This window comes from Bactrocera dorsalis, chromosome 3 (genome assembly GCF_023373825.1).
Source record: "Bactrocera dorsalis isolate Fly_Bdor chromosome 3, ASM2337382v1, whole genome shotgun sequence".
NCBI lineage: Eukaryota > Metazoa > Arthropoda > Insecta > Diptera > Tephritidae > Bactrocera > Bactrocera dorsalis.
Window position 1 is genome coordinate 52,187,155 of NC_064305.1, and position 17,309 is coordinate 52,204,463.

General features: G+C 34.3%; 2 protein-coding genes across 10 annotated transcripts in view; one reads left to right on the plus strand and one right to left on the minus strand.

The window, feature by feature from the left end:
• LOC105225359 (uncharacterized) overlaps nt 1-4,353 on the plus strand; it is a 13,599-nt gene extending 9,246 nt beyond the window's left edge. Inside the window, exon 2 of the mRNA XM_049453114.1 lies at nt 3,606-4,353. Coding sequence (XP_049309071.1) covers nt 3,606-4,109 — 504 coding nt within the window. The 3' untranslated portion in view covers nt 4,110-4,353. The remainder of the gene's footprint in view (nt 1-3,605) is intronic.
• A 244-nt stretch (nt 4,354-4,597) lies between these two features.
• LOC105225365 (uncharacterized) overlaps nt 4,598-17,309 on the minus strand; it is an 86,951-nt gene continuing 74,239 nt past the window's right edge. For all 9 annotated transcript variants that reach the window (XM_029549830.2, XM_011203785.4, XM_019989917.3 and 6 more), the window contains one exon: nt 4,598-7,131. The gene's annotated coding sequence lies outside the window, so the exon portion shown is untranslated. The remainder of the gene's footprint in view (nt 7,132-17,309) is intronic.

Consider the following 17,309-nt stretch of genomic DNA (forward strand, 5'->3'; position numbering starts at 1 on the left):
ACATCAACTCAATACACATACATACATATATTAATTTTGCCTCTTCGGCTGCGTTGATATCACATACATACATACATATGTATATCTGATCTGAAGATGATTTTAATATAATTTTGGCTGACCCGAACGATCATTAATATACTAAGTCAAGAAGATACCAAATTTGATTGTAATTTAATCACTATTTCTTTAAATAAGGAATGCTAAATTCTTTCGCAACATTTGTTATCGAAAAGTACTATAAGTACCTGAAGACGTTTGATTCTTACTAGTTGCCTTTAGCCCCTATTTACTTGTTATTATAATAAAATTCACATTCTCACTATATTCATAATGCAGAGTTACATTTGTTCAGAAAGTTTTAATATTGTTACAAAAAGTAGTATTAAGTTGTATTTGTATTGCTATATGCATCCCTTATTATGAACAATAGCTGTAGGTATATGGAATAGCATTTGTCTTGTTGTAGACATCTGGCGCCACGGCTGTCTGCTCGTCGAAACAATAGACATCTGGCGCCGCACTGTCTGCTTGTCTAGGTAAACAATTGCTGAGTCTGGCGCCGCGACTGTCTGCTTGCGTCTGGCGCCGTATAGCCGTATGTTCTGGTAATTTCCAGACGCGATATTCTAGAAGGACACGTCGGCATCAGCGAGAAGTGCGTGGCTATATAAGCCGTGGCAGCGCCAACGTAATCAATCAGTGCTAAGAGTTGGTGTCAGAAGTGGGATTGTCAAATAATCCAAATTCAAGATGGTTAAATTCGGAGAATTGAGAATTCAACAATTAAAAAAGGAACTGGAGGAGCGTAATTTGCCGATAAGCGGGCAAAAGGCGGATCTGCAGGCACGATTACGTGAAGCAATGGAAGCGGATGGAATTAATGTGGACGAGTTCGAATTTGTTGGGCCAGCGATGGAAGTATTCCATTTCAAAATTTCAAACTTCAGTTTGAAAAGACAGCAATGGCCAATAACTGGAATGCAGCGGACAAAGTAGCGTCCTTGTTTGTATCATTGAAAGGACCTGCGGCAGAAATCCTTCAGACTATTCCAGACTGTGAACGGGACAACTATGAGGCATTGATGAGTGCGATAGAAAGACGATATGGTAGTGAGCACCGGAAACAAATATACCAGCTCGAACTGCAAAATAGGGGTCAGAAGATTAACGAGTCATTGCAAGAGTTCGCAACTGAAATAGAACGGCTGGCTCATTTGGCAAATGCAGATGCACCTGTGGATTACATTGAGAGGGTAAAAATTCAAAGCTTCATAAATGGAATTCGTGATGTGGACACCAAACGCGCCACATATGCATTGCCAAAAAGAACGTTTGCTGAAACGGTTTCGCACGCCCTCACACAGGAAACAGCTTCTCTACTAAGTAAACCAGCACACAAAGTACAAAGGGTTGAAATGGAACAACCGGCGCTGATGGAAGAAATATTGAAGACTCTGAAGACAATTGCTGCACCGCGAGTAAATACAACAGGAAGATGTTTCAACTGTGGAAAAGCGGGTCACTTTGCCCGAAATTGCAATATAAAAGTAAACCCATCAAAACGGAAACAACCAACAGATAACGAGGACGGAGCATCCACATCTCACAAGTCGTTAAAACTAAAACGGAACAGTTCAAAGGGGCGTGAGCTGGTTCCCACAACTATTTGCCCCGCCATCTCGATATCACAAATAGGTCGCCATGACAACAATCTTACTATCAGCGGCATCGTAAATGGACGACTGTCAACGCTTACTTTGGATACTGGTGCCACACATTCATATCCGACCGGATGTGGCAAGAGGAACGGTTGAACCATTAGTCGGTTGCAAGCTTCGAACGGCCACCGGAGGAAGCAGCTGTCGCGGGAAAAGTGTTTTGCAAAGTGATGATTGGTACCCTGGAAGTTAATCACACCTTCATCGTAGCAGAAATCACGGATGAAATTATAATGGGAGTAGATTTCATGATTGATCACGGGGTTACTTTGGATTTAAACAAGCAAATGCTGTTTTGCCAGAACATGGAGATGCCTATAAACACCGGATATGTGACCAACGTTGAAAGTAAGAGGGTGATTGTTGATGATAATCAGAGTATTCCACCAAAATCTGAGGCGATTGTATGGGCTAAAGTGAATGGAGGAGGTGGGACTGAAGAGTTGTGGATTGTGGAATACTGAACGAACTGCATGGAAATGAAAATTCTGATGGCGAACGTGGCTAGAAGTTTACATGATTTAACAAAGAAGAATCGCCCGTTTGTATGGCAGTTGGAACAAGAAAAAGCGTTTGAGCGGCTGAAAGAACTACTTTGTACGGCACCGATGTTAGCGCGGCAAATTCAAAAAATATTGATTAAAGTTTATATTTTTCGTCAAAAGCTTCTTTACTATTGCAGACAACAACCGGAAACAAAACCATATGAGTATATTTATAGATAGGTACACACATACGTACCATAAATAAATACAAGGTGCGTTCCAAAGTAAACAATACAAATGGTTTTTTCGGCAAAATCAATTTATTTTATTCAAAAAAATCTCCTTCTGTTTCAATACAGTTTTTTGCACAGTCCAAAAGCATGTCGAACGAGTGTTTTAGCTCGTTGGCCGGTATGGCCGCCAATATGCCGGTGCAAGCCTTTTAAACGTCTGCATAACGCTTTCCTTTCATGGGCAAATGCAAGAAGTCGCACGGTGCCATATCAGGTGAATACGGGGAGTGGTTAATGGTTAAAATGTGATTTTTGGTCAAATAATTGATCACAAGCGTGGATCGATGAGACGGCGCATTATCGTGCAAAACACGCCAACTTTCATCTTCGCGATATTTGGACCGAACACGTCGAATACGGCACACCAAACGCTTCAAAACAAAAAAAAAACGATGTTTTGGAGATATTCAATTCCATTTTCATAAATTTCAATGATTATTTCGGCTGATTTTTGATGAATTCACGCACAGTATAAATTTTGTAAAAAGAGTACAGAGTATGAAGTTGTAAGAAACCTTCAATTTCATCCTCCTTCCGTTCCTCGTTCCATTTCCACAAAAGTGCTGCAATACTTTATCCACCAATCGATCTGATCTGTCATCTTTAGAAAATGTAGAGTTCCTCTGTCCATTCGAATTTCATCAAATTAATAATTAAAAAATAATTTTTTCCATGTAATACGTTTTCCAAACTACCCTTTTCTAAATGTATAGGAAATGTGATTTGGAGCCCGTGATAACAGTAGGTTAGAACTAACAGGCCTGTTGTTGCATAACAGAACGTTTTTATTTTTAATTAAAAACAAACTACACGAAAGCATTACAAGTGTAAATGTACTATTTCATGTTTTCGATATCAATGGCGTTTGTCTGGTTCGCTCACCTCGAGTAACATACCTATATATACCAGATGATGAATCTACTGACTACACAACTTGTGTTTTGGATCTAGTTCTCATTGGCGATATGAGGATTTTGACTGTCACGATTATATTCATTGGCCTAGTTTGGTTTTGCTTGGTAATATGATTGAAAATATATAAAGGCATAATGTATTTTATACAATTGAAGGAAATCACTCTCACATCACTTTCTTTATAATTTCAGGCTGAACAACCGTATACGGTACAAAATGAAGCGCTTGAACCATTTAAAGGACTGAGGGAAACTTGCGTCGACATGTCTAATTTAAAAACAGTGGGGCGCCAACGTTTTTTGAATGGTTCGGTCACCATACTGCAGGACCTGGATAGTGATAACTTTAAATTTCAAGTAGAATTATTTTCGAGCCCACAGGGTGATGGTCAATACAAGCAACTACCAATGGGTGTGCCAATGACTAGAGTTTGCGATGGATTCAAAGATTTGTACACAAAAATCGTACAACCTTCTCTAAAACAGGGAGAAAATACGAACTTCCCGTTCATAACGGATGAGGGATTGTGTCCTTTACCGGCTGGAGAGTATTATATAAAAACTGTAGAGTTTGATACGGATACCTGGCCAAATCAGATTCCGCGCGGCGTCCTAAAGGCTGTGTTAACATTTTTCAAGAATGAAGTGAGTGTTGGCGGAACTGTGATGAAAATGAAAATCGAGGATCGACAATAATCAAAGAATAAGTGAAAACCAAAACTAATAAACGGTTAGCAGCAGATCATATATAGTGGTACTGAAAACGTGGTGGAGGGAATTGAATATTTTTAGATATAGCTATCTTGAAGACATAAAGATTTTATTTGGGTCCAGGGCTTTTCCATATATTTCATTACTATCAACACTGTCACTAATTGCCAGAATTTTTTTGTGCTTGATATTTACTTATTGACAGCAATAAATATTATTTTTAAACATATCGAAATTGCATTTCATATTTTTCGGTTTTTTAATCACTAAAAATTATGCATGTTCACTCAAAAATTCCTTAGATACACCTTCCTTGTATTATTTGTATACCCTGCCCCGAGTATATTAAGGAAGCAAACGTCGGAGGCCCTATAAATATTGAAGAAAATCATGAAATTAAAAGATCTGTGGGTATGAACATTACCTTTTTAATTACTTCATATATAACCGTTTAACAAATAACAACAAACCCATAATTGAGAACTTTTTACTTTATTGAATAGTTTTGAAATTATTTACATTCTAAATACCTTTTTTGCGCTTGCTGAACAAGAAAACGACAGTATACGAAGGTTTGGCGATTAAATCATACTTTTGTGAAAATCATACTTCTTAAAATGATCTTTCGCTTCTGCATTTTTAACAAATTTACAATGCTAGAAACTTACTTATGTCATGTAATCGATAAACGAAAAAGAATATTATACAGTTGAACTTCCATAACTCGAACTTCTTGAAATTGAAGTTCCCCATAAATTGAAATCTTGAATTGGCAATAGCATCTATAAGTTATATTTGATACAAATTTCCTTCCATAACTCGACGTTTGCCATAACTAAATTTTTAAATAGGCCCGTGATTCCCTAAGTCGCATTTTTTTGGAGAAATCCCCTTTGTAAACGGCTGCCAGAAGTCGCTGTGCGTATTTATATCTTCAAATATTACTATTACAGATTATATTTAGATTTGTTTAGCCGGATTTATAGCAGATGATATTGTATAACCGAAAATTATACATATACCCAACGAATATGACTTCTATCTATTATACAACGGCCCTCCAAAAAAGTTGTAATGCATTCCATGCGTCAATGTTAATACAATTGATCATCGCTACAAAGCACTAAACATGTTGTATTATAATCTCTTTGAACTTAAACAAACAATCAAAAATATATGTATGTTCAGCCGACAATTACAGAATACATGTTTAATGTGCATAAGCAAAACTTTATGCGAAGTAAATATGTCCAAGTGTGAATAAATCTATATTGTACAGCTTTTTAAAAAATTTTACGTTTTAATGAACGATTCTATAACTCGAAGTCTCTCTAACTCGAAGTTTTTATGCGGATTATGGTGATTCGAGTTGCGGTGTGTTTCTGAAGAACTGTAGGAGGTTCTAAAAGTATATTTTTTGACAAAACTTGTATGGAGCCATAATCGAAGTTAATTTTCATGTTCAGCGTTCCGAATGAGTCCAATAACACTTTTTATCGAAGTACTATTACTTTGTACACAATATATATTCAATAATTTATTGAGCATATGGTAATCTTAGCGAAACCACTTTTCGTGGATGCTTACACCATAATATAAAGTAAATTAGCACAAACTAGTTACATATTTATATATAGTATATATTAATTAACTTAAAAGCTATTTTAACATCAAACTTAGTTCATATATATATGTATGTATGTATATAATACTCATACATTGTTTACATGTTTCGCTACGAATTCGCACAATGTCGAATGTGCATTTTGCATTAGTAAATATGTATTTCTTCATAAGTATTCATATACATATGTATGTATGTATGTATCTCTCGCATAATTTTAATATTTTCAATTCTAATTTGTAAGGCGAAATGTCAATATACATATATTATATATTTTTTAATTTATTTGGCACAAATGAGTTTAGTAAATATATTTTATTTTTGTACATACTTATGTAATAAAAGACAATATATGTAAGTAAATTTATTTTGATTATATGAGTAAATTGTTTCACTTATTTTAGCTACATACATATATATTAAGCATATACAATATTACTAATACGTACTACGAGTATATACGAGTATGCATTTAAATTTGACGAGACAATAGATTTTCTGATTTGAACTATGTAATTCTTAAGATAAAAATAATAATGTAAACTTGGCGTTAATAATTATTTATAGCTAAACCGTACCGTGGACCTTCTAACAACTTTGTAGACATAGAGCAATTAGTATGAAGTATGAAGTAAGTTCCCATATGTTATTTGAAACAGAAACATCTAGAAGTTTAATAGACACGCAGAAAAATTCGCCTAGTTTAAAAAATTAAAATGAGATGCCACCGAGAGTGATCCAGCTAATAGCTTCAAAATAGACCACAATAACATAGATTTTTATTCGTCTCAGTCACAACTTGATTTTGGGCTTACGCGACGAGCACCTTTATTGAGTTTTCGCAATCCGAAATTTTCAGGAATGTATTGAACGAAACATGACATCTTTGAAGTGTAACAATCAACCTAATTTTACGACCATTGAAAATAATTGGGTGGTAAGTAAAAAGTGTGCTTAATGAAATTTTATTTTTATCCAGTTTTTAAAATTTGTGGGAAATATCTGTCAAAGAATTTTAGGCGTCTTCTTCTAAATTTTACAAGCAAATTAAAATTTTCAGTCCACATTCAACAAATTGTTAATCCAATATTTCTGCTAATACGAATATATGGTATAGCTGTTATCAAATTGTATAACCGATAAGTCAGTATTGGCTTCTAATACCAATACTAGGACAAAAATAAAATTTAAACGCTTTAGTAACTACCTGATACCAATTACACTATTTACATAAACGCAATTGGTAATAATGCATTACTTTTTCTCGTGTATGTTGGCGCTATGGTAACCACATGAATAAAAAATAATAAAACACATTTGGGCTGAAAACGCTATTGAACGACAAATTGTTGTTAACGGGTTGTAGTCCACATTTGATTATATCTGAAAAAAAAGAGAGTATGTCATTTTAAGCTGGGTAGAATTAAAATTGATTATAATGATAAATGTAAACAAGTAAGGAAGGGCAAAGTTCGGCTGTAACCAAACATTTATACTTTCGAAATTCGTAAAGCTCAAAGGCGGGGAAATACTTTCCGATGTAGCAAAACTTTATACTAAAAATGTTGTGAAAGAACTTAACATTCATTATCCGAAGAAAACGAATGGTTTACAATAAAATTGGTTTTTTATATTCTGTGTCGTGGATTTATGTGCTGAACACATAGAGAGCGACATCTGTCAAATATTAAAATACACACAACTGTGTCCATAACAGCTATTTTGACAGCTGCACGACTACATGACAGCAGGCTCTCACTTGTTGCTCTCGCTAATTTAAAAATATTTTTAAATTTTCCGACGATAGTAGAGAGGTGTAGGGATGTCAATAATATGTAAAATGTAAAATTATTCAAATCTCTAACAAACCTGAGGTTATTTTACAATGAGAAGCATAAAATAGTCCTGTTATGTAATTTGTAATAGCAATTGATAATATAAAATAAAAACAAATAAATTGACTTATTTTTTGCATAAAAATTTCATTTTGAACAAAATATTAAAATTTCATTGAAGTGAAAGATATTAGCAGGGATAAAGGAATGTCCAACTTATTCCAGTGTGAGAGCGCCTCAAAATTAGCATTTTTTTATAACATTTTCCATTCTGACCAGATCGAACAAAATAATTTTTGGACAATTAAATTAAAACACCCAACATTTAGTCCGAAAAAAATTACTATATAGTTATTTAATATACGGAGAAATTATTTTTATCTTTTTATGGAATGTTAAAACAACTGACTTTTGACTTTTCAATACCCTATAAAAGAATTTAAGCTTTTTATCTGTCAATTATTAAATGTTTTAATGTTCTATTGAAAATGAATACTACGATGCATCACAATGCAAAATGTTTCAACAAATACATACATTTAAATTTCACATTGTCTTTAATTTTTATTGCTTTACATTTTTAATTAGTGGTCATGAACGATGCAACAAATCCCTCCGTTTACATATTTTTTTGGTAAGATTTCAATCTGGCCATCGCACGTTTCCAATTGCAAAACGTCAAAACCTCCTGAACTTTGACAGTTGTTTGAGTTCAGGAGGTTTTAACGATTCGTAATTGCTCTCTCTCACTTTCAAAGAGAGATGAGTTGGATATCTCTTTATCTCTGGTATTAGTGTGGCAACAACGATATTGTATACAAACAAAAAGGACAGCTGTGTTGTTTTGTGTACATGCCGGCCATTGTTATGACGCTACCTTCATACAAATGTTCATGTAGCAGGATTCGCGACGCCATTTACAGTTCACAGTCGCGCAGTCATGTCGTGTCACTGCCTATGTGTTCTTAGTAGTCTTACAACTACATTTTGCTTGTCCAAAATATTTACATTAAAGAAAGACATCATTCACTTCCTTTTATAATAGTTTCACATATTTGCTGTATATAAGGCTGGAATATTTCTAAACCGGTTTCACTAATTTTCGGCGATCATATTAAATATTACATGCTTGATTCATTTTCCTAAGGTATCTTACATATTGACCGATATATATATATGTATACGGTATAAAGCCAACCGGAAGTTTGAAATTCGTATATTAGTTAAATAGGAGCCAGGGGGCAACATATTGAACAGTATATACGACGTAAAGCCAACAAGAAGATCAAACATTTTTTTGTTAGGTCCTTTTTGAACTCAGGGACAAACTGTTTTCAGAAAGCTATGGTCCGAATTAAAATATTTTTGGACGAGTACCATTTGCTCAAGGTTTACTTCCCATCACTTTATTGGAGCTTGATTTATGTTCTGTAGAGTGAAAGATTCATATGGAATCAATTTTTTTTATAAATGAGAAGTAAGCGTGGTGTTGACCGATTTCGCCCATTTCCACAACGCAAGAAATAAAAGATCACAAAATGTCCTACCATTTATATGTATGAGGAGATATTCACATAAAATAAAGAAATGTTTGAAATACTTCATTACACCAAGTTTGGTGGGAATAGCTATAAGGGTTGTGAGATTTTTACATTCAGTCCATTACAGGGTGGGTCCTCGTCCTCGCCCACTTTTAAAAAATGTTCAGCCCACACATGTCTCTCTTCACTGCGATACCTTGTATCAAATAAAGAATTTGCATCCTAATTTCGAGCTTAGTTCTAGCCTTTTATAAGTTTTAGCTTAACGGCATTTTGAGAGCGTGACAAACGTCCAATTACGCTCATCTGTAACCAAGGAACAAGTGTACTTAGTTTCATCAAGATACATAATTTTTTAGTCAAACTATCCCTTCCACGGACGGACGGGCAGACAGACAGTCACTCGGAATTCAACTCGTCTATAGCATTAGATATACAATACCTAAATGGAAAAGAGATTATATCAAATATTTCGGTGTGTGAGTTATCTTCAATAAATTACGTGGAAACATGTTCTCGAGAATACCATATATGAGTATTGCGGTTAGTTACTTCAATCAATTCAAACCTCCTAATCCCACTCTACCCGATATAGTGATTTCCGACTTTCCAGCTGATGTTAAAGCCTTTCTGTGATATTTTTTAAAGTAGCATATGAATGAAATCGATCCAGACAGTGATACCTAATACTTTGATTCCAGATTTTTTGGTTAAATTTTTTCCTGATCTACACAAGTTCGGGTGCAACCAACCATTTTATACTCTTGTCACTTGCAAGAACCAAAGTTCCCGAAATTCCTTTAGGTGGTGGTATGTTACGAAAGAATTAAACTTAGTTTTACTGCTATATATTAATTCGCGTCAGCTAAAATTATATTAAAAACATCTTCAAAATAGTGATATATACAAGGTTCGTTCCAAAGTAAACAGGGCTTTTTGAATCTAGCGTCCCCCGGTGGCGCCATTTACATGTCGACTGGTGCGTTAGAATCTGCTATCTATATCGATTGTCCAATAAGAGTTTCATAACATTTTATTGATTGGAAGTGAAGTTATTGCGTTTTAAGTGTCAGTATGTTTGTGTTATCGGTGCGAAAATGAGCTTCGAACAAAGAGATAACATTACATAAATTTCCGAAATCATCATTGAAATTCATGAAAATGGAATTGAACATCTCCAAAACATTGATTTATAGCATTTTGACCGAGCATTTGGGCTTACGAAACGTGTGTGCACGGTTTGTTCTGCACAAATTGACAGATGACCAAAAATTGCTCAGAATCCAACATTCGAAGGACATCATTAAAGAGGTCAAAAAGGATAAAAACTTCCCTTACAATATTGTGACTGGTGACGAAACGTGGTGTTCCCAATATGACGAAACGCTAGAGTGCTGAATGGAAGGCACCGGACGAGCCGAAACCCCAAAAAACGCGCATGGAGAAGTCAAAAGTGAAGATAATGCTGTTTTTTTTTGGATTCCAAATACGTTAATGCGGTATTGTACCTTGGAGTTTTGAAATGTTTCGTGCGTCCGAATATCGCGAAGATGAAAGTTGACGTTTGTTGCACGATAATGCGCCGTCTCATCGATCGACGCTTGTGACCGATTATTTGACCAAACATCACATTTTAAACATTAACTACTCCCCGAATTCACCTGATATGGCACCGTGCGACTTATTCCTTTTCGGAAAAATGCATTTGCCCATAAAAGGAAAGCGTTATGCAGACGTAGAGGCCATTCAAAAGGCTTGCACCGGCATACTGGTGGCCATACCGGCCAACGAGCTAAAACACTCGTTCGACATGCTTTTGGACCGTGCAAAAAACTTTACTGAAGCAAAAGGAGACTATTTTGAATAAAATAAATTGATTTTGTCGAAAAAAACCATTTGTTCTGTTTTTTTAAGTCCTGTTTACTTTGGAACGCACCTTGTATAATAGTTTTGTGCACCTATCGGTTGTATGTATTAGATATCATTTTTGTAGTATGATTTGTCTTTCCAGCGAGCATTCTTTTAAGATCAGAGGACAGGAAGTATAACTACGATGGATGCGGATGCGAAAGCAATTCGAAGCCCAATTCATGGATTTTTGCTATCGTTTTCACTGAATTCGGAAACGGTGCATTGTTTTGGTTGAACAACACTTTTTTTCAGATGCGATAATAATGCAAGGTAATAGTCGCTGTTGATGGTCTTTCTCAAAATACAGACAACGTTGCCTGCCAACAATTGCGTTTTTGCTAGCTTTGTAGTGGGTTCATCGTGTGCATTGGATTTCGGAGTAAAATGATGGAGCCATGTCTTATCCATTGTCAGATATCGTCGCAAAAACTCGGGTTTTTTACGTTTGAACATATCCACACCATGCTTCAAATCATCGACTTATCGTTGTTTTTGGTCAAATGCGAGGCACCCACAGAACTTTCTCAAACCCAACTGTTTGTGAATGACATGATGTACATGTTCAGTTGATGTCTTTAGAGTTCCTACTATCTTGAACAACTTCACTTTGCGGTCATTAAAAATATTTTTGGAGACTTTTATGATGTTAGATGTGATAGGTAACAACTCCAGTGCGTTCACTGTGTTAGGTGCTCATTTCACCACGTATAAACTCGTCATTAAAGTAAGTTTCTGCTTCAACAGTATTTTTTTCTCGTTTCAAAAAACAATATTTTATCAACACGCGAAATTCTTTTTAATACATTTTTTCTCAACAACAAAAGTTGCTTTACTCCAAATAATATAACTCATAATAATGATCCGACAGCCGTTAAATTTATATTCGGTATGGTATATTTATTTAATGTTAGTAGCGCCAGCATGTGTCAGCCGGTACTTCTCAATTGCGCCTTCAGCCCAGATTCCACTTAGTGACACGTTGTTAATGCTTTTGTTTTTCAAAAAATCATGTGTGGGTTCTCATAACCCCAAAAGCCGAGACGTTAGCGATTAACAAACCTATAAAGATGAAAATGTACATTATCGCTTAAGATGATTTTGCTCCAAAAATCACCATCCATTTGTTAAAGAAATTTGAAATATTGTTCAATAATGAAGACACGTTGTTCTATTCGTGCAACGCTGCGTTTTACTAACACTAAACTGAGAGCTGTCGATTTGTTTTTTTTTAGGGTTTAACAACGCTTTAGTGCATAAATTGCGGCAAATTTAATTTTTAGGCACCCTTTATAAAAAAATTAGCAACGAGTTTTACACTTCTCAAAATATGAAAATCAAACATTTCATCATTAGTCGTTCTGGTTAGATTGTATTCTTTTAATCTCAAGAGAATGAACCACCCGAGGTCACGTAGTCCCGACTAACATTGTAACACCAGTTTTTGTTTCTTTTGATGAATATCGCAATTGTGTAATATCGTAAATATGTATTTGTTCATTTTATTCACTATGTCAGAATTTGCAGCATATTCATTCTTGCTTACTAATTAGCTTAGTTTTGGTCGACGAATATTTAAAAAATCGTCTACTACGATAAAAGTCCATATCTGAATGAAATATGAAAGAATCACACAAAGCAATTAACTTGTCTCAAAAGGGGCAGTTGCTAAGTGAAGCGCCGTCCACTCATTTGTGTAAACATTTTAAAGCTACAAGAAAGCGTGTGGGCAGGACCTAAGCAGCGGAAGGAAAGCGGAGGATGATGCACTAATGTGGCTTGTTGAAAGAACAATAGTAAACTTTATCCATTGTCTGTCAGGAACTGTAAGAGCTCGCACATAACTTTTGCTGTGTGGCTTTGGGCGAAAGAGAAAGCCACACAAAGTGGCTGAAATAAGTTATTGAGCCCTGGCAAGGGGCATGACGACTAATTGCTTGAACACTGTTATGTTGTTTCCATTGTTGCTACTTTGTGTAATTTTAGTAAACAACGTTGGCTAGTGTTATTGCAGCTTTCCTGACCGCATACACCCACTTGCATAGAACTATTTGATTTCATCGTGTACTTGAAATCAATTAATCGCATCTTTGTTCACTTGCTTAATGGGAAATAAGTAAAGTGATAATCACTTTAATCTCAATCCAAAAGGGACTAATGAGTTACGAGTACTTTCTATTGTGGATGTTTTAAACTTAAACTTAGAGGATACATTCTTTCGATTTTTATAAAGCACTTTAAAGCAAGATTGCAATAAAATTGTTTTTATTACATTAGATTCGAATAGATTATGAAAATAAATAAATACTTATGTCATTCATTCTTTACTTTTTTGTTGACATAGAAAGCGGAATGACATCTTTTTCACATTTTATTCAAGATGTTATTTTTATGATTGGGTCCTCTTGTGGGCGTATAATGTGACGGAAGACTTCTTCGCCATCACTTTCGAAAAAAGCGTGGGAGATTTCTTAAACTGATTGGATGGCCGTTCATTCTATAACTTGAGAGTCAAACCAACTCATGTGCACTTAATTATTTGATATTATTCTAGTTCTATAGGATATGTTGTCACATTACGTACATATAATTTCATGCTTTTCTTGTGGCACAAATGTCGGAAGCTTAGCGCATCATGCGTTGGGATAGAGCAATGGGGTACAAAAAATTCAATATCTGCAGAACGGCATAAATGAATTTTTTTGCAGATTATTATTAAAGCTGAATCTTTTCCTCGTTGTGTCAAATACTTTTCAAAATTTTTAGCGGGAAAAACGCATGAAAAATTTCAATTGTTTAAGTAAAGTGTATGGAAAAAATTATTATTTAAACAAATTTATCGTGAAAACATATCTATTATAGAAATAGATAGCACAAACATTTTACTTTGAGTTCAAAAATTTCTTTGACTTATCTGCAATAGTTTATGAGAAAATAATTTTAAAATTGATTGTGCTCTAAAATTACACATTTGACGAAATCATATCACGTCTGTTTGCTCATTTAGTGCTAATTTTCAAAATCGGTGATTTGCGAAACTTTCTGGTTCCACTTGACGTGATTTGATTTTTAAGTCAAAATTTTGGTATGATGGCTTGAGTTATGTTCTGCGACTTAGAAAATTCTAAAATATGGGCGTGACTTTTCCTTCATAAAAATTTCTTTGCGAAATATGAAATGAAAGCTGAGGGAGGATCCCTTATAACATAATTCTTCCAAATTTAGGATTGCAGGAAAATATGAACATTGAAAAATGTAAATAAGTATTTCCATTTTGTTGACTTGACTGGGGAACTTTCGTATACAGGTGATAATGCAATTAAAGAAAACATATTTAAGTTCATGCACGCCAACAATGCGAAATCTATATTTCGATTACTTTCTTCGTCATTTACATATGTATGTATGCGTGACAATTCAGTGACTAAGTTTAACAGTTTTAATGCTGCTCAGCACTGCCAAATAGATCGTTTTCGATTATTTGCATTCGACGAGCAAACGACAATTGGTGCTGCGGTCTCGTGGTGGGTGATATATTGGCACTCAATTGCTAGAGAAGACACTTATTCCGTTTGAAGAAAAATCATAAATAAAATAAATCTATGATAAATATTAGGGGTAGTCAGACCAGCTTTGTTAATTCGTTATACTATGTTCAGACCGACACTTAATCACACGATTTCGGCTGTTGAATGGATTATCCCACTAATCTTAAAAATTTATCAAGATTTCGCCATACAAAAATGACAGTTCCAAATCACTTCATTGAAATGATTTCAAACTGATCCACGCTAAATCTCTCTGTGCGACTCTGATTGATCTACTTGTCAGCACTGGAAATCTGTTACATTATCACAGCTGATGTAGACACTACAAAGAGGGAAGAAATGTAAACAAACAAATTTTTTTTAAAGTAATGAATCTAATTTCACCTGAAAATCGACTTAGCAAATGAAAAAATGCATCCATTATTTCTATTATATGGAAAATATTAAAAAAAGACGGCTTTTATTTGAAAATACTATCTGACAATCTTTCCTTTTGATAAATATTAAGCGATGTGAATTCTTGAATGACAATAACAGCTGTTCTTTGATCTTTCTAACGGCAGTGAGAACACTGTTGGGTTATGAAATGCTTAAATGTAATCTAATCTTTTAAATTTTCGGTCTGAACATAGCATTAGTCGTTACTCGGTAGTTTTTCGCGTGGGTTTTGTTTTTGTAAAATTAACAGATTATCGTTTTACCGAGTAACGAAGTACCAGACTGGCAAGCATGATAGTTTTTTCGTGACTTGGTAACATCATGCAGCTGTTTTGTTTGCGTTGTTGCATCAAAAATTAACTTAATTCATTGCGAAAAAATATATTTGCTGTCTAATACAAATCAGTTTTTTTTTAAATTTTTCAAAAGTAGGTATTTAATATAATTTAATCCGCTGTTTTGAAACAAAATTTACACCCACTACTGATGTACAGCAAAAAGTATGTTCACAGTTAAGTGTTTTAGCGAGATATCAACTAACGAACTATCAGATTAACAAGTTCGGTCTGAATACCCCTAAAAAATAATGCTATAATTTCATTAAGTTTCTTATAACCCATCGATTATTGGTCACGTCTTCAACTGCCTCTATGGTCCTTTACAAGGATTATTATAATCAAGGTAGAATTATTTTAAATTTAAGAAATTATTTATTATCATTTAAATTATTTTATTACGATAAAAGAACTAACTAGTTTTATTTTTACCATAATAAAATAACAATTATTCAAGATTAACTAATTACATATGTAGATTTAATTTGGATACAATTCTGCTGTCTGGATTTGGCTCATTGCAAAAATCGTCTTTTGTATAATGTTACTAATTAATTTCTATCTATTCAAGAGAGAATGAAAAATAAAAGTTTACCTCTCCAAATCCAAAACTCTAACTTTAGTATAATATTTCGTTTTTATTAATAATTTTAGGAGAAGTATTGTTCATCTACAAACTCAAAATTATGTAGCGTTACTTAAGATGTAGTAAATCCAGTATTGATCAGCTTATCCGATTTCGAATTTCGAAACCAGTTCGAATAATACAATATTAGAAAACTGTGTGTTCATGTATGACATATCGTCACCTGAAATGCAAAATAACGTATCATCAAAAAAATCGAAAATGAGTGTCTTATTGATTACGCTTCACTACTTCAAATTATATACATACATAATATTACATATGTTCAACATTTTCTGGTTCTGCGGTCATATATAAACCAGTCTTAACCAATATTAATATTTTGTTTCACTCAGGTTCGATTTTATTTCGTGTTTCATTCATGCGACTGTAAATTTCTGAAAATGTTGTTACGTTATTTTGCATTTCAGGTGACGATATGTAGTAATAAACTAATCGAAATAAATTAATTTCGGTGTAAGGAACTTATCGATTTTTTTAAGGAAATACCCTTGCCGAAATTAAAATTCATTTAATACACTATGTTAGGTAAATTCTGAAGAAAAAATATTTTAAAACGTTAGCCAGGATTAGTCATTTATGGCATCTTCTTCTTGATTGGCGTAGACACCGCTTACGCGATTATAGCCGAGTTAACAACCGCGCGCCAGTCGTTTCTTTTTTCACTTACGGTATATTTAATCTAATTTTCCTAAGACTGTAGAAATGTGTTTCAATTACTTTTTACCGAAAGCTATATTTGAATTAGTTTTCAATGACTTCCTCACTATAATCAGGAAATAATTGAAATTGTAATACCTTCAACACACGATACTACACTTATAGTTAGTTATTCAACGTTCTGAAAGTAAAAATTGCAATTACATCAATTTCACGAATCTCCCACATTATATTCTGTGCACTCAAATATATTTTTTCAGGAAATTATGTGTTAAAATTATAATTAAAATTGCTCTAAAAAGGAATTGTTAGGCTGTGAGGCCTTAACGGAGGACTAAAACCGACATATTTTAAGTTTTTAATGTGTATTGATGATCATGTACCACTGTGACCCGCCAACTCTTTGGCTTGCAGCCAATTCAAAGTTCGACGCATACAAGTGTATGCTGTCACAAACCTGAAATATGAAAGCGTAAGTGCAAATCTGCAAGAGTTGGCGATGAAAGTAGCAGGTGCACACACGTCGGCAGCAGAGCAAAAACTTCGCATGACTAGGCAAAGGATTTGGAGGTCAAATGTTCAGGGCCTAGCACAATCTTGCCAAGCTGAAGTCTTACAAATGTTTTCACTAAGGTGAAAAATACTAATCC